Below are 20,674 nucleotides of genomic sequence, written 5' to 3'. Positions count from 1 at the left end.
CCACCAGGCTTCCGTCACTGGGTGGCAAGCACCCTCTAGGCATCTCACTGGCCCTTCAGGGGTTAAATGTTCAAATTAAGATACATTTTCCTGGGTTCTCCAAAACAGGGTAAAAAACTTCAGAGTCATGGGCCCCACTTTGCTTTGGGCTCTCCGGAAGCTCCCTCCACTCTCAGGACGTTGTGGGGGACAATCAGGAGTGGTCTCCCGGAGGATGGGCAGTGTATCTTGGAATTGCTCCTTCTAGTGCTAAGACTTGGCTGCTAGGAGTCACAGACCAACCAGACTGTGCACACCACAGCTGCCATGCAGTGTGCACGCGCTCAGTTCTGCTCTTCATGTCAGTTTGGTCCTGTGTGCAATGTTCTTGTGAGGGTCAGAACAACTAGTTGACTGTTTTGATGAAGCCTGTGTGCTTCCCATTTCTGCCTGAAACTAAACTGATTTCTTTTCTTCAGCCAGGAGTTAAGATCTTTCCTGTAAAAGGGTCAGATAGTAAACATTTTAGGCTTTGCAGGTCATAGGAACTGTGTGTGTGTACATATGTGTGTGTATATATATGTGTGTGTGTGCATATATACTGCATATATACATACATACAAACTTAGAACATTAAGAAATTTCTTTAACTAAAAAAATGGTATTTTACATGTATGGGTGTTGTATCTGCATGTATGTCTGTGAAATACAAGCCAAGTGTGGTGTTCCTAGTACTCAGGAGGCAGAGACAGGTGGAGCTTGGTGATTTTGAGGCTAGTCAGGGTTATATAGTGAGACCCTGTCTAACAAAATAAAATACCCAAAATAAAACCAAACCCGCAAAGAAGCAAGGCCAATTTATTTTACAATGACTCCTGAGGTAGTTAATGTGGAAAATGGATGCAGGCGCTAACGCCCTCGCTGGCCTGGGCTCCTCCAGCACTGGTCTCTGTGCAGGACAGGGGAGCTCTCAGAACCCAGGTCTAAAGGAGCGCAGTGCAGGAGGAAACCCAGATCCCAGCTTCCACAAAATGCTCCAAGGCTTCCACAGTGACAGGAGAACTTTATTTAGTACAAACGTCCTCTCTAGGCCAGCCCCCGACAATGGGGCGCAGCCGTGGAGAAGCTGTGGTTATTTGGCCGCCGCCGCCGCCGCCGTCTTCTTGGGCAGCTTTAAGTTCTTCCACCGTCGAAGCAGCACACGGTGCTTGTCGCTTTCCGTCTTCTCCTCGAAGATGCTTTTCAGGAGAACCCGCATCACCACCTCGGTCCCTGTCTCTTTGTTCTCTCCAACGAGGAGATCCAAGGTATCTCCCACCTTCACCTGAGGCAGAAGAAAAGAGCCTTTACTGCAGCAGTCTGGGAAAGCCAGGCCAGTCCACAGCCTGCTTCGTTTAGTGTGGTGGTTGTCTTGTCACACGGGACAAGTGAGAAGAGCCCTGACTCCTGACACTGTCACCCTAGGTCCGAACTGCATTGTGGGTGGGCACTTCGGAGCAGTACCTTCCTCTGACAGAGATGACTGGCAGATGGATGGCCGAGGGTGGGAAGGTCAGAGAACTGAAGGCGTATGGAACGGACCTGTCCTCGAACACAGGTAAAACACAGACAGGTGGGGCACAGTGTTAGCAAGAATGTGCAAAGTTCTAGATGCGCTGGGAAGAAAACTGGCACTGATTTTTTTTTTTTTTTAGACTTATTTATTATGTGTTCAATGTTCTGTCTGCAGGCCAGAGAGGGCGCCAGATCTCATTACAGATGGTTGTGAGCCACCATGTAGTTGCTGGGAATTGAACTCAGGACCCCAGGAAGAGCAGCAGCCAGTGCTCCTAACCTCTGAGCCATCTCTCCAGCCCACTGGCACTGATTTTAACCCAGGTGACCCACCTAAAATGGGGATGGGACAGTAATTTGTGAAACATCGGTCACCGTGGAACAGTGGTTGGCTGCCCCTCCAGCATGTCTCAGGCCCACGAAGGAGGCCAGCACTCTGGAGAGGACAAGGGGTGGAGAGAGGGGCTGAGCTCCCAATAATCTCCCCAGAGGACTCGTGGCTAGAGCTTGTCAACCCACACTCTGGAGCAGCCAGTTATCTCCAGGGCCCAGCAGCAGCAAGGACTCAGCCTGGGTTGGGCACATGAGAAGCACCTGGCAGACCCCTGGTCCAAGCAGCTCAGAGCATTAGAGTCTGGCCAGGAGCTCCAGAAGGGCTGGCCACACCCCAGCCACCCTCTGCTGTCTCCACTCCCCGGCTCCCCTGAAGGGCTGCAGAGCTGGCTCGGCCATTCACACTCATCACTGCTCCTGCCGCCTCCAACTGCACTTCCAGGGGATCTGACACCCTTGTCTGGCTTCCATGGGCACCAGGCTAACACAGAGTGTACAGACATACATGTGGGTAAAACACCCACTCACATAAAATAGAAATTGATTTTAAAAAAATCTTATAAGTAGGTATAACAAAACAAGAAACCAAGCCTTCCCTCCCATAACGAAAGAAATGCACAGCTTACAAACTGGCCCATTTCATTCAAATTCACTTAAAATGTAAGATTTTTCTAGATTTATTTTATGTATGGTTATTTTGCCCGCATATATCTGTGTGCCATGCACATGCCTGGTGTACTTGGAAGTCAGAGATGGAATGGATCCCCTTGAAACTGGAGTCAGGTGGCTGTGAGCACCATGTGGGTGTCAAGAATTGAACCCAGGTCCTTTGGAAGAGCAGCAAATGCTCTTAGTTGCTAAGCCATCTCTTGAGCCCCCAACTTAATTTTTTTGAAACAGTTTATTTATTTTTGGGGGGTGGCACATGTGTATGCCAGGGCCTGTGTGGAGGTTGGAGGAAGAGGAAGATGAGGAGAGGAAGAGGAAGAGGAAAGGGAGACAGAAGGAGGAGGAAGAGGAAGAGAGAAGGAAGAGGAGGAGGAAGAGGAAAGGAAGAGAGGAGGAGGAGGAAGAGGAAAGGAAGAGAGGAGGAGGAGGAAGAAGAGGAAAAGCTTCATGGAAATACAAGTGACTAGTTGGGAAAAGGAAGGGGTAATTGGGAGGTGAATACAATCAAAATTCATCATATGCATGTGTGAAAATGCCATAGTGAGATGTTGTTATGAATAATTAATATGACTAATAAAAGCATTTTTAAAAAGGAAAAGGAAAGATGGCATTTCTGCCTTCCAGGGCTCAGATGTTTCCTCTCAGCCCGCCCCAGCCTGGGAGGTGAGTTTAGGACAGTATCGTCTCCATGCTTGGAATCTCAAGCCCCGTCAGAACAGGGTTGCACAGCATGGCGCACTCTGGACCCACCTAGTCTGCAGAACACAGAAAAGCTCTGTTCAGCAGCAGGTAGGAGAGAGTGGGGGAATTGAGCTGTGGCGACAGACAAGCTGGACCCTCAGGGCCTATAGCCGGGTACTGGCTCCATGGAGCTGCCTGGGGAAGCAGGCATGTTTTATTTAGTCCCATCCAAGGCCTGGTCCTCTCAGACACAAAGCAAAACTGGCTGGGATTAGTTGCTGCTTCAAATATCTACATTTCAAATCTCCCCTCAGCTGCAGTTTCTATGGCTACCAGGCCTCCTAGTAACAAGGCAGCCGAGTGTTAATACTGGCCTCTGCCTTTGCTGACCCTCAGGAGAAATCTGGAAAGCAGCCAAGCTGACAGAACACCCAAGGCAGAATGAAGTACAGCAATTAGGCTGTGGTTAACAATACCGCAAAGCAGGGAAGAACAGCTTCCGGACTTTGCACATGGTGCTCCAGCAGAGAGGGTGTTCAGAAGGTAATACAGTAGAGAAGGCCGCTAGGCACGGTCAGGAAAGCAGCAGGGGGAGAGAAGGGCCCATGGAGAGCAGGGCTTTTGTGAGGTCATTGAACAATGGCAGACAGGTCAAGCCCAAGGGGATCAGACAAGGATGGATGGAGGACGTTACCCCTTTCTGTGCACGGAGGCAGCAGTGATGGACTGCATGCCCAGGGAAGGGCTGAAGGAGCCTCAGTGTTCACCCGTGCACACATGACACACTCAGTGTTCCATATCCCAGGAAACATGAGGTAGCCAGATCCTGCCCAGCAGCAGGCTTTTGGATCATGAAAGAAAGAAAAATAAAAACCACCTTCAAAACTGTCTCTGCCTCTTCATTGCCCCCTCACTGCTAATTGCTAACAGGTTAGGTTTCTAGGCATGGCTTTAGGTTTTAAGCCTGCCCCCTCCCCCTCCCCAAACAAGAGACAGGTATCAAATATTCCAGGCTGGCCTCAAACCCACTCTGTAGAGAGAGCTGACCTTGAACTTCTGACACTCCCCCTGCTGGGGTTCAAGTTTATGTGACGCTGAGGAGCTGAACCCAGGGCTAGGCTAGAGCCCTGCTGCTGTGTTCAAGCTTTTAATTAAAGGTTTTTTATGTCTTCTTTATTTAGTTTTGTTAAGTGATACAATCTCATGGTCAAAAAATATGGTTAAGGAGCTAGAGGAAGACTTATCAGTTAAGAACAATGAGTGCTCTTCTGGAGGACCCGGATTCCATTCCCAGCACCCACATCGCAACTCACGACTGTCTGTAACTCCAGTTCCAGGGGACCTGACACCCAAGGCAAAACACCAGTGCACATAAAATATTTCAAACAAAACACCAACAACAAAAGCATGGTTGCCGGGCAGCAGTGGCACATGCTTTTAATCCCAGCACTCAGGAGGCAGAGCCAGGTGGATCTCTGTGAGTTCGAGGCCAGCCTGGTCTAAAGATTGAGCTCCAGGACAGGCACCAAAACTACACAGAGAAACCATGTCTCGAACCCCGCCCCCCCCCCAAAAAAAACAAAACCAAACCAAAAAAAAAAAAAAAAACAAACACCATGGGCAACCATCTTCAATCTCAGCACTCAGGAGGCAGGGCTCTGTGAGTTCAGGCCAGCCTGATCTACATGAGTTCCAGGCCACTGAGAGCATGTCTCAAACAAGCAAACCCTCCTTACTTATACGACAGAGGGAGGGAAGGATGGCTCAGCATTTGCAACAAGGCCCGACAACCCGAGTCTGATCCCTGAAATCAGCATGGAGGAAGAAAGAAGCCACTCCTCCAACCTCCACATCCATACGGTGACACATGTGTCCCCACAGTCCCCACCCTGCCAAATTAAATACATTTTTAAAAAGCCAGAAAATAGGCGGGCGGTGGTGGCGCACGCCTGTAATCCCAGCACTTGGGAGGCAGAGGCAGGTGGATCTCTGTGAGTTCAAGGCCAGCCTGGTCTACAGAGCTAGTCCAGGACAGACTCCAAAAGCTACAGAGAAACCCTGTCTGGGAAAACAAAATAAAACAAAACAAAAAGCCAGAAAATAAAAGGCATGAAGAAAATGGACCAGGAGAGCTGGAGAGTTGGCTAGGAGCACTTGTTGCTCCTGCAGAACTATGGGCTGGGTTCCCAGTACTCACACAGTGGCACACAACCATCCTTAACTCCGTTCTGAGAGACCCAATACCCTTGTCTAGCCTCTGTGGGCACCAGGCACACACACTGTGCATGTAAGTATATGCAGGCAAAAGACAAAACATCCATCAAATCTAAAAACATTTTATTTTATTTTATTTTTTTGGTTTTTCCAGATAGGGTTTCTCTGTAGCTTTGGTGCCTGTCCTGGAACTTCCTTTGTAGACCAGGCTGGCCTTGAACTCACGGAGATCTGCCTACCTCTGCCTCCCGAGTGCTGGGATTACAGGCGTGTGGCACCACCGCCCCGCTGAATTTTATAATATAAGAGGCATGAAGAAAATGAATACAGGGCTGGAGAAGGCTCAGCAATTAAGAGCGTTTGTTACTATCCCGAGGGACCCTGGTTTGATTCCCAGGGCTCTCAAGGTGGCTCACAGGCATCTGTAACTCCAGTTCCGCGATCTTCTGACCCCCACAGGAACTGCATGCATATGCACACATGCAAAATACACATAGAATAAAAGACATTTAAGAACTAGTAATAGTTAATTAAGAATATATGTAACATCTATTAACATCTGCATACAATGTTTGTTTTGTCAGGATATAGTCTTGGCCAGCCTGGAACTAGGCAAGTAGACATGACTGCTGAATCTGTGGCAGTCTTCCTGACTCTGGCTTCCATGGTGTGTGTCACCGTGTCCATTGCACCCCGCCCCCCCCCAAACACACGGGGTATGTGTGTATGTGTGTGTGTATTCATATATGAATATATTTTGGAGACAGGATCTCATGTAGCCCAATCTGGCCTGGAACTCCTGATCCTCCTTTTTCTCCAGTTCCCACATGCTGGTTGGTATACATGTATGCATGCAAAGAATAGTTTTTAATAGAATTTACTTTTATGTAGGGGTTGGGGATTTAGCTCAGTGGTAGAGCGCTTGCCTAGCAAGCACAAGGCCCTGGGTTCTGTCCTCAGCTCCAGAAAAAAAAAAAAAAAAAAGAATTTACTTTTATGTATGTGTCTGAGAGAGAGAGAGAGACAGAGAGATCTGTTGTTAGAAAGCAGATATTGGAAGTACATTCTCTTATGAACAGTTTTGTTTGTTTGAGAAGGTCTCACTGTGTAACCCTGGCTGACAGGGGCACATCATCACCCTGGCTTAACTTCTTTCCATTAACAGTATCAATATGGACGTGTCAGAAAATACAGAACAGCCTTTTGCCAGCTGTCCTTCAGAGAGCAGAGTTCCAGCGAGAACTGCTGAAGGGAACAGAACCACACACCCACTCAGGCAACATCTCTTCAGCCAGACCCCTTTCTAATCTACCTGCCATGACTGTGTGGGGCTAACATGAGTATCTCAGAAGTCTGAGGAAAGATGGCTGCCAGTCCTGAGGGTAGCTTATTCCAAATTCTTCTGACTTAACAAGGTCATGAAGACTGAGGGCAGAGAGTGGTCTGTAGATGATTCCCACCAGCCATGACCAGGACCAAAGACCTCGGAGAAGGCACCAGGGCCCAAGGAGGAGTTGGGGATGGGACAGCACTGACTAGCAGGGGACAGACAGCACCGTGTGGCTGTCACTACAGTTGAGTGGCTCACCGTTCTGCTCTTCTTCCATAATTTTTCTCCATTCAGTCTGAGTTCACCTTTGTAGAATGCATCTTCTACTTTGCTATTAAAAAGAAAAAAAGACTTGAAATGTAAATACATTCAATACATCACCCAGCTGTGCCTACCTACTCAGACAGTGAGTCCCCACAAAACACCTCTGCATTTTGAGTGAAAACTTTGAGATGCAAAGTGGAAGTGGGCATCATCTACATGCATCACAACAGGGAGACAGCCAAGGCCTTTCTGATTCTGAAAAGGCGTGGCTACTCGGGCAGTGACTGCTGCATGGTGCTTAGGGTGGTTTTAGAAGGACTGCATGGCAGTAGCTTAGTGAGTTCTAATGGTCAGAATGAGAAGGTCCTTCCTGCCCTCAGCTTCCTGCTCTGCCCTGGGAGAGAAAACCCAGGCACCACACATCCGGAGATGCCATTAAGGAGCCTCACTCGTGAGCATTCTGATCTGACAGCCATCCCCTCAGTCTGAACCACTGGTGACCCAGACCAGAAAAGACAGGCACAAAGCGACAGGCACTGCTCTCTTCTGTGTCCCATGGACTCAGGCAAAGTAAAACACACAATTATTCCAGAGGTACAAATCACAATTGAATTTTTTTTTTTTTTTTGCTAAGACAGGTAGCTGGCCGTCCTGGAGCTTGCCCTCTAGACCACCTGTGTCAGCATTTAAAACAGCTCAAATACTCGAGTACCTTTGATCTTAATCCCTGGGGCTCATACCTGCAGTCCCAGCACCTGGAAGGCTGAAACAGGAGGATTTCAGTGAGTTTGAGGCCGGCCGTTAGGAATTGTAAACTGTAGGCCAGCACGAGCTATAGAGTAATAATCCTCTTTAAAAGGTGAAAGGGCCTGCGAGACAAAACTCACGAGCTGGACTCGCAAAGCTGTAAGGACAGAAGCAGCTCCACAAGGAGTCTTCTGACCACATGTGACATGGCGTGCACACCCTGCCTGTCATACAGACGTGTCAGAAAGTCTTTAAAAAGGAACCAAAAAAAAAAAAAAAAAAAAAGAAAAACAAAAAACAAACAAACAAACAAACCAAAAAAAAAAAAGAAAAAAGAAAAACCCAAACCCACCTCTAGAGTGGTTTCTATCAGTCCCGTCTTACAGCGGGGGACAGGCACAGCACATTTCAGTCACGTGCATAAGGTCACAGACTAGTAGTTTGGCCCAAGAACCCACTTTTTGGGTTTTGTTGTTTTTTCAAGTCAGGGTTTCTGAGTAGCTCTGGCTGTCCTGAAACTCGTTCTGTAGACCAGGCTGCCCTTTTTGTTTTTGAGCATGTAGATTAGGCTGGCTTCTAACCTAGTGTCCTGACGTAGCTTTGGGTGCTTGGATAGCAGGCATGACCCAGCACTCTAGCTCAAGAAGCTGCATCCGTGTGTGTGTGTGTGTGTGTGTGTGTGTGTGTGTGTGTGTGTGTGTGTGTGAATGCATGCTACAATGAGTCTGTGAAGGTCAGAGGACACTCAGGAACCAGTTCTCTCCTGTCCCTCCTGGGACCGGGGACTAGGGTAAGGTGGGCAGTCTATATGTAAGCACCTCTACCCACTGGGCCGCCTCACTGGCCAGAAACTGCTTTTTTTTAAAAAAATTGGTGTGTGTGTGTATGTGTGTGTGTGTATGACTGAATGACTATGGGCACATGTGTAGAGGTCTTTGAACAACCTATGGGAGTCAGTTCTTTCCTTATAGTCTGTGGGTCCCGGGAATTGAAATCACCCACTGAGCTAATACGCTAGCCCCCAAACTTTTCTTTTTTGGTTTTTTTGAGACAGGGTTTCTCTGTAGCTTTGGAGTCAATCCTGGAACTCACTTGGTAGCCCAGGCTGACCTCAGACTCACAGAGATTCACCTGTCTCTGCCTCCCGAGTGCTAGGATTAAAGGCATGTGCCACCACCCCCAGGCTAAAACCTGTGGGTTTTTTTGTTTGTTTTTGTATTTTTTTGAGACAGGGTTTCTCTGTATAGCTTTGGAGCCTTTCCTGGAACTTACTCTGTAGCCCAGGCTGGCCTCAAACTCACAGAGATCTGGCTCTATCTCCCGAGTGCTGGGCCACCACTGCCTGGCAAAACCTGTGTTCTTAACCATCACTGGTTCCATCCATTCTGGGAGGTTCTTTCTCATACTGTAGTCTATGGGAAATCAATGGGGTTTTGTAGCACTAATAAAATGATTCCCTTCTATTTTAGGGGCAAAGGCATGGGTTAGTATAGTAGTAGGGCACTTGCCTGCCATGTACAAGGCTCTGGGTTTGATCCCCAGTACTGTGGAGGAGAAAAAAGAACTATGTCATTAAGTCAAGGACTCGAGCACACCAACTGTGTGTTAGCATTAAGGAAACACAGCACATAGGACTTAAGGGTAGTCAAGTGACATCCTCGGAGGTCAGTTCTCTCACCTGTAAAGTGATGTAAATGGAACAGATTACCTTTCACATCTACAGTTATTATTCCCCATAACAGAGGCCGAGTGACTTTTAATTCGATATTACACTAATCAGACAGGTGGTCCATCATACTCACTTTCTCCCAATATCAAGGCCGGTCTTCAGGACAACATCATACCGGAAAGACTGTACCACTTTCTCCAGGTCTTTGTAGTCCTTGACCACACTGGGGTCATCCTCAAGTTCTTCTTCCTGCTCACTCCTCTCAGGGTGATGATGGATCTCCTCGTCAGAGTCCTCTTCATCTGCATCTTTTTGCAGAGTCTTTTTAGTGGACTTTTTGGAGCTTATGTTGCTTTTGAGTCGTACAGAAAATGGACAAATACATTTTGGAGATACTGAAAGCCCTGGGAACCACAGAGGGAAAATGGTACGGAAAAGTGTTTTATAATTTGATGTGTTTAGCTTGGTACTAGAAAAATACAAGTATCGATTCCAGGAAGCACAGAGTTTATGTGAAGATGTCCCTTGAAGCACACCCCAGAATCTGGTCCAGGCATCCGGTTTTCTTAGAGCACCAGTGAGCAGTCTGACACCAGTTACAGCCATGCTGCACACACCCTGCAATGGAAAACAGCTGAGCATTACTTCACAATGCAGTGCGCGCGCGCGCGCGCGCGCGCGCGCGCACACACACACACACACACACACACACACACACACGAGCGCACATGCACTGGTCATCTAGTGCTACATTTCACTGCCCTGTGCAAGGCTGTCAGTCCACTCAGGCTGAGGGCCAAGCACACTACGGCGAGCTCTCTAGCTGCAATCAATATGCCTGCTCGTAGGACTATCTCAGGATCCAGTGAGACACAAAACTGAAAACACTGGCTCCATTACTCTTCCTCTTCCTAAGTAGCTCGGGTACTGATTACAACTGAAAAAATAGTAACAGTAGTTGTTAACGATTTGTTAAAATAAAGACTGAACAAAGAAAAAGACCAGCTGAGGCAGTGCACACCTTCAAACCAGCAGGCCAGCCTGGGCTACAGAGCAAATGTCAGGACAGCCAGGGGTTCCCAGGGAACCCCTGTCTATAAAACAAACAAACAAACGAGTTCATAGAATCCCGAGTGATCTCTCAACCTTATTTCAACCTGGACCCTAGCAAATCAGAGCTAGGAATGAGAAAAACAGACTGATCTGCATTTCCCCTTCCACAGCTCCGTCCTACTGTTCACCAGAGCTCTAGGAGACAGAGGAGGGACTGGAGCCCACGAACTAGGTAGTCATTTCCGGACATGCCAGAGAGCAGTCAAATCCTAGTTACCATAAACACAACAGAAACCAGACAGTGGTGGTGGACCTCTCAGCACAGCTCATCAAAACGGCAAAATGGCTTCTTTTTCCTCTCTCTCTCTCTTTCTTTTTGGAGACAGGGATCTCTACATAGCCCTGGCTGTCCCGGAACTCACTATGTAGACCAAGCTAGCCTTGAACTTCTTGAGTGCTGGGATCAAAGGCATGTGTGACTACAACAGGCCAAAATGATTTTAAAGACCATGCTTTGTTAGTAAGAAAAAGGGTTTCACATGCTTAAATGCATACATATATAAACTTGACAAACTCTTAGGAAGTCTCACATTTCGAGTCCGAGACTGACTTCCTTAATTCAAGGTTATACTTAAGGACTGATTTCTTTGATAATAAGCCTCATGATTTCCTTCCTAATTTCCATTAATTACAAAGCAGATAACAACAACTGTCTGTGAGCTCACAGAAAACACATAGGCAGCTACTACTTCCAACCTCCAGTTAAGACTGGGCAGGAAGAAAAAGCAAACAGCACAGGCTCAACTCTTATTCTACCATCCCTAAATGACAAGAAGCAGGCCAAGTTTCAGAGCTGGTGGGGCTTTTGGTTTTTGATGCACTGTTGAAGGAACTTCTGGCCAGAACTCGTCAGGTTTTTTGTTTTTCAGATGTCCTTTTTTAGATTTGTTTCATGTGTATGAGTGTTTTGCCTGCATATCTGTATGTATACCATGTGTGCCTGGTGCCCAAAGTGGTCAGAAAAGGGTGTTGGGTCTGGAGTTATAGATGGTTGTGAGCCACCATGTGCATGTTGGGAACCCAATCCTGGTCCTCTACAAGATCAAAAAAAAAAAAAAAAGTGTTCATTACCACTGAGCCAATGCTCCAGCCCCATTTAAACACAGATGTTTAGTGTACGGCGACTGACGACTGTTTGCCTGCATGTGTATCTGTGCACCAGTTGCATGCCTGGTGCCTATGGAGGTCAAAAGAGTGTTAGCTACCAGAAACTGGAACTGAGATGATAGTGAGCCAATCCCATGAGTGTGGGAATCAAACCCAGACTCTGTAAGATCAACAAGTGAACAAGTGTTCTCAACCACAGAACCATTATCCAGCTCTTTACTTATTTTTATGAGCCTGGCTGATCTGGAACTCATTATGTAGCCCAGATTTGCCTCCAAATGATGAGTGATCCTCTTGCCTCAGCCCCAAAGTGCTGAGATTACAGGCATGGGCCATCATGTCTGGCAAGAAACTATTTCAGTGTATTTCAATTTAACAGAGGCCTACCCACAGAAAGATTTTGAATTTTAGAGAATTGGGATAAAGAAAGACAACAGCATATTTCTACACTGGGGATGTAGTCCAGCTATAGGCTGTTTGCCTACCATGCACAAGGCTCTATTTGATCCTAGTACTGCAGAATAGAGGAAAAGAAAACGCCTATTTCAGGACTTCTAGAATCTGCAGCCACGGTCATTCCAACAGGAGCAGAAAGCTCAAAGGACCTGGAAGTGGGAGGAATGCCACTCCAACTCAGAAGAGCCCCACGGCACCTGGGCCAGGGAGAAGGAGGCAGCAGCCTTGGGGTCGGTTCCTGGTGTCCGCATTCCCCATCATAAATCCTAGCTTAGGGCCAAGTGAGACGGCTCAGGAGTCAGGAGCACTTGCCACCACCAACTCAGCCTGAGTTCGAGCCCACATGGTGGAAGGAGAAAACTGACTCCTGCCCTCTGCCTCCACACGCACCCATGAGCACAAACACTAAGAAAAGGGATAAGCATTAAAAAGCCCTCGCTTCACTGCATGCTCCTATATTCTTTCAGGATGTCTGGATGTGTTTCCTTCCGTACCCATCACTGGCAGCATTTTTAGAGATTTGTTTACTTTGATTTTATTTGTATGGGTGTTGCCTACATGTGTATGTGTGCTCCATGTACATGCAGTGCCCACAGAGGCCAAAGAGGTTGTTGCTGGAATTACAAACGATTGTGGCCACCATATGGGTGCTGGGAATTGAACCCAGATCCTCTGGAGAAGCAGCCAGTGTTCTTATCTGCTGAGCCATCTCTCCAGCCCCACAGGCAGCATATTTACCTACACTAGGAAAGCTTCTAGCTGAAGATATCAACTTGAATTGTGTTCATTTGTAAATATAACAAATGTTTCAAAGTGCCAAATGTTACCTTTATTAGCTACTCACACTCTCTCTGAGATCTCCTTCACTTCCCAGCAGGCAAACATCCCAAAGGATGGAAATCTAGATAGAAACGTATAAAAACCATAAAACTGAGGGAAGGCATTATCCTAGTTTTTGCTAGAGATGGTGACCATTTGTAGATGTTAACTGTGAACAGGACCCAAGGGAGGAACCTGAGAATCCAGAACTAATCAGGAGAGACCTGAGTTAGAAGTGCAGTATCTGAAAAGATAACTGGCCAGGTTCTGGAGCTCCTCTTAAATCAAAGCAGCGAACGTTGGCTTCTTACATTCCGTTTACAGATAAAGGATGCTAGGTGAGATGGAACATGTACATACATAATTCAGCACTTTGGAAACAGAGGATCAGGAGTTCAAGGTCAGCCAGGGATACAACAATGAGAAAAACAAAAAATCCATGGGCAGATGGCTCATGCCAGTAATCCCAGCACTTAGGAAAAAGAGACAGGAGGGCTGAGAGTCTGGGGCTAGGCTGGTCTCCACAGCAAGTTCCAGCCCAACCAGGTGTACATAGGACAATCTATCTCAAACAAACAAACAAACAGGAAAGGATTCTAGGGGCTGCAGAGATGACTCAGTGCTAATGGCTTGTTCTACAAACATAAGAATCTGAGTTTGAATCCCCTCACCCATGTAAAAGGCTGGGCACAGCTGTGAGTGCCTGCAACCCCCAAGCTCTGGGAAGCAAGCACATTTCAAGAGCTCACTAGTCAGCCAGTCAGTCCAGTCATAATGGCCAGCTTCCAGTTCAGTGAGAGACCTAGTCTCAAGGCAATGAGGAAGACATCTAATGACGGGACATAGCTTCCACATTACTTTCACATACACACACACACTCCTAAAAAAGGATTCTAGCCGGGAGGTGGTGGCGCACACCTGTAATCCCAGCACTTGGGAGGCAGAGGCAGGTGGAGCTCTGTGAGTTCGAGGCCAGCCTGGTCTACAGAGCTAGTCCAGGACAGGCTCCAAAGCTACAGAGAAACCCTGTCTCAAAGAAAAGAAAGAAAGGAAGGAAGAAAGGACTCTTTCTTTTCATTTGGTGTGGCCCTGACTGTCCCAACTCCTCTGCACCATCCCCTGCCATTTGTCCTGGGAAGACAGGAGGACCTGAAGTTCACCACTTGCCTAGACCAGAGTAGGTTCATGGCCAGCCTGGGTAACTTTTTTTTTTTTTTTTAAAAGATTTATTTATTTATTATGAGGACACCAGATCTTATTACAGGTGGCTATGAGCCTGCATGTATGTGGTTGCTGGGAATTGAACTCAGGACCTCTGGAAGAGCAGTCAGTGCTCTTAACCACTGAGCCATCTCTCCTGCCCCAGCCTGGGTAACTTAATGAGAACCCATCTCAAAAGTAAGAATTAAGAAAGGTGTTATGTAAACCTGGCCAAAAAGCACATGGCTGGGAAGATCCTGGGAGAAACCTACTGCTGTTGCTTTGCTGTGCTCATATGGTGTCAGACTGCCTTCTAAATATTTACAAAATGAGTCAGGAAAGCTTTTTGCAGTGGCCATCAGTCAAGGTAGAAACTAACTAATCAGTGTTGAGACTAAGTGCCTGTTAACTGCTCAGCCCTAAATGCGACATTTATATCACACCCCAATGACAAACATCCCTGGTCTTCTGACAGTCCTGGTAGCCCTGCCTTTAATCCCAGAACTCGGGAGGCAGAGGCAGGCAGATCTCTGTGAGTTCGAGGCCAGGACAGCCAGAACTACACAGTGAGACCCTGTCTTGAAAAGAAATCAAAACAACCCACAAAAATAACTTCCTGTCTTACTCAGCTTCAGTTCCTGCCACACTTACACTGCCGTTTTCATGCTCTTCACACACACGGGACTCATTCTCAGTGTGCTTTCCACAGCTACATATGAATTACAAAGCCAGAGCCACTTATAAAGAATAGAGGTTCATTTACCTTGTGGCTCTAAAGTCTGGGAAATTCAAGGTCCACTGTATCTACTCCCCACCCCCCCAACCACCTTTCCCTCCGGCACACTTTAGATGTGGACACCTGGTGGAAGGCCTTCTGGCTGCATCAGGAGGTAGAAGACAGAGTGGGGAGAAGGGGTAAGCATGCCAGATACAGCTTGTTTTCATACCAAAGCCATGTACTCTCTTAATGACCCACTAGTCCATGAACAGACTTGTCCATTCATCGGAAGAACCCTCATCACCCAGCCTTCCTAATGGCAGTGCACCAAATTCCCAACACATGAAACTTAGGGGACACGTTCCAGCCATACTAGGGGTCCTTGTTCCATGCAGGCCTAGAACACTCTTGCCTAGGTGTCTGCAAGGGGAACTCACCTTCAAGTCTAAACTCAAGCATCTCTTCAGCCAGGTATATTCATTCCAATTCTATTCCCAGCTACCGAGCTCTTATCACATGCTGCCATATAATTTACTGGATGTTTTTTGTCTGCATGTGTTTTACATCCCTATTTTATTTTCCTTCACTTTATCTCAAGTGCACAACATAGTGTCTGGTAGTTAAAAACTTGTGGGAGCCGGGAACGGTGGGACAAGCATGTATTTCAAGCATCTGGGAAAGAGATGAGAGGTTCGGAGGTTCAAGGACATCTCCGCTACAAAGTGAGTTCGGTGCCAGCCTGGGCTACACCAGACCAGTTTAAAAAAAAATAATAATAATCGGTAACAGTATGACCAGAGGGCTGCAGCATTAGAATGAGCTCAGAAAAGAACACAGTGTATCTGGACTGACACTAGATTTCCAAAAGCCTTTGATACCTAAGTTTGGAAGTGAAAGCTATAGAAGGAGCTAACGAAAGCTACGACTGCCGGAAGTGGAGTGTATAGGCTACAAAGGCAACGCTGCCCTTGACTGCAGGATGACGAGAACGGATCGGCGTTCGCCAGCTTGTCACTGCTCGGTAAGACCGGGGAGCCTGGCCTCCAGTCGGCGAGGTCTACTGCAGCTACGAACACCTTCCCTTCCAGACAAGGACGACTTCCCGGGAGCCCTCTCATCCCGCACCTCCCCAGGTCCTCCAAGGTCAAAGGAAACTGGACACCCACGCCGCCAGCCCGGGGCAGTGTCTGCAGCCAGCTGCGGCCAGGCCCCGGGGACGCACAGCTTGGGCCAGCTCCATTCCCACGGTCCCGGGATTCGAGAGGCGTCCCGAGGCAGGCCCGACTCTGCGGAACCGGAGGTCCTCGCAGATTCGGCAGGAGCGCTGCAGGGCCGAGGCCGGTCGCCCGCGAGTCACCCCAGCCAGGGGCCGGGCCGGCGGGCGGGCCAGTAGGGGCGCACTCACCTGCGCAGTCCGCTGGTCCCTCCCCGGACCGCGCCGACCGCAGGCCGGGAGCCACCTCGGTCCCTGCTCCGCCCCTTCCGCCCAAGTCCACGCCGCAAGAGTGGACCCCCCAGGCGCGTGCGAGTATGGTGGCGCCGTCACAGCGACCCCTGCTGGACGCGGCGCCTTGGATGACCGCCCTGTGGAGGTACAAGTGCGGGGATGTGGGGTGAGGATTGGGGGCATGGGAGTCCCATCCCAGGCCTGCTGAGCTTGGCAGCTAGTTCCAGAAGAACTTGGTTTGAAAGCCGAGGTTCTTCCTCTGGAGTAGCCAAAGCCTTGGACGCCTTTTTGAATTATAGACGTTGTCGGGAGTTGAGAACATCAAATCTCAACCCAGCGTTAGGGTGCACCCCTGTAATCCCAGCACTCGGGAGAGGAAGGTAGGAAGGGGGTGGGTGGGTCAGGGTTTCCCTTCGGTACAAGACTAGAAAGTTTAAGGTCAGACTGAGCTACAAAGAAATAAATATAAATAGGAATAAAAACACCTGATGCTCGGCCTCAGCCCATCCTTGGGGAAGTGGAGGCAGGAAGATCTTGCTGTTAGGCCTGCCTTGGCTACATAGCAAGCTTGAGGCCAGTCTGGGTTACATGAAAATCCTGTCTCAACGAATCAGTGACTCTTCCTCTCCTCCTCTGATTACACAGTGGCTTATGGTTGTGTTTGTATAAGAGGAAACAGCAATTACAAATTGTTTCAAGTGCTGTAAAGATACATTTACACTGTTGACATTGCGGGGGATACACAGTTGCATTTACTTGATTGATGCCTGCCATAATGTTGGACCTGGGATTGACCTCAGGTGATTTAGCCTGGCCACAGAGGCCTTCACCCTCTGAGCCAGTTCACCAACTGCTGGGTGAAATGTAAAAATTATATATATTCGTGTGTGTGTGTGTGTGTGTGTGTGTGTGTGTGTGTGTGTACGTACAACTTGCAGGAGTCAGTTCTCTCCTCCACGTGGGTCCCGGGGAACAAACTTGTGTTCTCAGGCTTTCTAGCAAACACCTTTACCCACTGAACCATCTCACCAGGGTGAAATCTCTTTTTAAATGATCTATAGTAGAGGGCCTAGAGAGATGGCTTAGCGGTTAAGAGCACCGGTTGCTGTTCCAGAGGACCTGGATTTGATTCCCAGCACCCACATGGTGGCTCGAGTCCTGGAGACCAGTCCCTCTTCCGGCTTTTGAGGGCACCAGGCATACAAGTGGCTCACAGATATATATACAGGCAAAACACCCATATACAAAATAGGAGATGTTTGAATACACTTTTATTTTCTTTATTAATTTTTTGTTGTTTTATTTGGTTTTGAGACAGAGTTTCTCTGTGCAGCCCTGGATATCCTGGAACTCACTCTGTAGACCAAGCTGGCCTTGAATTTAGAGATCTGCCTGCCTCTGCTTTCTGAGTGCCGGGATTAAAGGCGTGCGTCACCACCACTCAGCTTCTTTATTAATTCTTTCAGTATTGCCAAGACATTTGATCATAACAGCTAGTAATTTTGCAGAAAGGAAAAAATAGTAAATTACAAAAGCACTTATATCTATTATTTTTTTTAAAGATTTATCTATTTTTTTGTGTATTCAAATATTATCTCGTATATCCCAGGCTGCCCTTGAACTTGCTGAGTAGCCAAGGATGCTCTTGAACTTCTGATCCTCCTGCCTCCAGTTCCTGAGTTCTGCAATTATTGGCCTGTTCCACTACTCCTGGCCAGTAGGCTTTCATTTAAAATATACATTAAAGCCTGGAGGTGTAGCTCAGTAGTAGAGTACTTGCATAGTATATGTGTGGTCCTAGGGTACTGCAAAAATAAATAACAAATAAATAGAACAGAAAGCTGTGCATGGTGACTCGTGCCTGTAATTCCGTCACTTGGGAGGTGAGACAGTTGGATTGGACCTGGGTTGGTGAGTTTGGGACCAGTTTAGGCTACCGAGTGAGGCCAGCCTGGACTACAAAGTGAGACATTGTCTCCCAAAGCAAAATTGGGTGTTACAGTGCGGCTCAGGAGGTAGAGTGCCTCGCATGGAGACCCTGATTTGAGCCCAGCACTACATAAACTAGATACTGCCACAATCTCTGAGGCCTAGAGAGTGCCATAACTGGGGGAGGTGGTGATGAAGGAAACACACACACACACACACACATACACACACACACACACACACATACACACACACACACACATACACACACACACACACATACACACACACACATACACACACACACATACACACACACACACATATACACACACACATACACACACACACACATACACACACACACACATACACACACACACACACATACACACACACACATACACACACACACATACACACACACACACATACATACACACACACACACACACACACACACACACACACAGAGAAAAGCTGGGAATGTGCACTCTGGTGGAGGTGCACCAACAGAAGCCTGGAAACTCAGCGAGAGAGGAGGATGCAGGCTGGCTGATCCACAGGGGAGCAAGCAGTCTCAGGTCGCCATCATCTAGGAGGGGCTGCAGTTGATAGTTCAATGTCAACGTCCAGGTTGTGAAAGCTTCAGCTGCAGTCTCTGCACACACCGGTGTTGGCTAAAGGTCAGCCATTTGTCAACATCTATTCTCAGTCAAGGATCCCAACACCTTTGCCACTCCCAAGGGTCTGAGATGTTGCGGTCCTCAATGTGGCCATGTTCATGTCAACAACACACATTCACTCAAGACTTCATCTACTCCCCATATGGTGTTGGGGTGTATGCCTATAATCTGTGATCCCAGAATTTGGGAAGTAGAAGCAAGAGGATTGGAGGTTCAAGGTCTTCCACTAGTAAATAGAGAGTTCCGGGCAGCCGGGGACCACATGAGACTCTCTTCTAAAAATAACTAAATAGCCGGGCATTGGTGACGTGCACCTTTAATCCCAGCACTCGGAGGCGGAGGCAGGCTGATCTATGAGTTCGAGGCCAGCCTGGGCTACAGAGTGAGTTCCAGGACAGGTGCAAAGCTACACAGAGAAACCCTGTCTCAAAAAAACAAACAAAAAAACCCAAAAAAACTAAATAGGGACTGGAGCTCAGCACTTAAGACCACATGCTACATTTGCAGAGCACTGGAGTTTGGATCCCATCACATATGTAGGGCAGCTCATAACTTAATTCCAGCTCCAAGGGATCCAAATGGCCTCTGAGGGTACTGCACTCATATGCATACACACTCATACACCCATATACACATACACACATAGTTTTGTTTTTGTTTGTTTGGTTTTGGTCTTTTCAAGGCAAGGTTTCTTTTCTTTTTCTTTTTTGGAGCTGAGGATTGAACCCCAGGCCTCGTACTTGCTAGGCAAGTGCTCTACCACTGAGCTAAATCCCCAACCCCAAGGTTTCTTTTCATAGGCTTGGCTGTCCTTGAACTAATGATGTAGACCAGGCTGGCCTTGACCTCATAGAGATCTGCCTGCCTCAGTCTCTTAAGTGCTGAGATTAAAGGCATGTGCCACCACCACCCAGCTTATATACATAGTTTTTAAACAAATCTTTAAAAATAAATAAATACTAGGGTTGGGTTGGGGGTTTAGCTCAGTGGTAGAGCGCTTGCCTAGAAAGCACAAGGCCCTGGGTTCGATCCTCAACTCAAAAAACAAAACAAAACAAAACAAAAAACAAACAAACAAAAAAAAAAAAAAACAGAGGCTGGAGAGATGGCTCAGCAGTTAAGAGCACTGTCTGCTCTTCCAGAGGTCCTGAGTTCAGTTCCCAGCAAAAACATCATGGCTCACAACCATCTATAGTGGTATATGATGCCCTCTTCTGGCAAAAAGTTGTACATACAGATAGAGCACTCATTAAATAAATCTTAAAAAACAAAAAACAAAAAACAAAAAACAACAACCAAAACCTTTCTGTCCCAATGTGTCTTCCTTGAACGTGATTAATGTTTAAGACCCACCAGACTTTACTCAAGAAATGTGGCAAGCCCCAGCCCCACAAAGTAACACAGTACAAGGACAAGGATCCTTGTATGTCCAGGGAAAGTGGCATTCTGACAGGAAACAGTCCTATGCTGGGCAGACTAAGCCTGTTTTCCCCAAAATGCTAAAAGCATAATGAAGGCTGTGCAGAGACTTGAGTGTGTGGAGCCCAGCTGTGGGTCTGAGAGAAGGCTGCCTAGCAAGACACAGGAGCATTGTAAGCTGCTTTTGTTAGGAAGACAACAAAATCATGAGCTTTCACTTAAAAAGAAAAGTAAATAAACATGAAAAGAAATGCAAACAAATTGAAATGACTTAATATATGTCTTTCAAAATGTTATTTTTCTTCTAAAAATTTCAAAGTTCAATTTTTTTTTTTTTTTT

General features: G+C 47.3%; 1 protein-coding gene across 6 annotated transcripts; it reads right to left on the bottom strand.

Annotated features, from left to right (window-relative positions):
* Positions 1-805: 805 nt before the first annotated feature.
* Positions 806-16,329, bottom strand: Mtres1 (mitochondrial transcription rescue factor 1). 6 transcript variants are annotated; one of them, XM_036169348.1, is made up of 5 exons: positions 16,259-16,329; positions 12,944-13,017; positions 9,574-10,058; positions 7,019-7,091; positions 806-1,303 (listed from the first exon to the last, which is right to left on the bottom strand). In XM_036169348.1, the coding sequence occupies exons 3-5, from the start codon at positions 10,044-10,046 to the stop codon at positions 1,112-1,114; spliced, it is 738 nt and encodes a 245-aa protein (XP_036025241.1). In that variant the 5' UTR covers positions 10,047-10,058; positions 12,944-13,017; positions 16,259-16,329; the 3' UTR covers positions 806-1,111. The 6 variants fall into 6 exon arrangements, with proteins under 6 accessions (XP_036025241.1, XP_036025242.1, XP_036025240.1 ...); XM_036169349.1 differs by having other exon boundaries at positions 12,961-13,017; XM_036169347.1 differs by lacking the exon at positions 12,944-13,017.
* Positions 16,330-20,674: the final 4,345 nt, after the last annotated feature.

This window comes from Onychomys torridus, chromosome 19, assembly GCF_903995425.1.
Source record: "Onychomys torridus chromosome 19, mOncTor1.1, whole genome shotgun sequence".
Classification (NCBI taxonomy): Eukaryota; Metazoa; Chordata; class Mammalia; order Rodentia; family Cricetidae; genus Onychomys; species Onychomys torridus.
The sequence above is the reverse complement of the archived record's forward strand: the minus strand, read 5'-3'. Positions and strand labels throughout refer to the sequence as shown.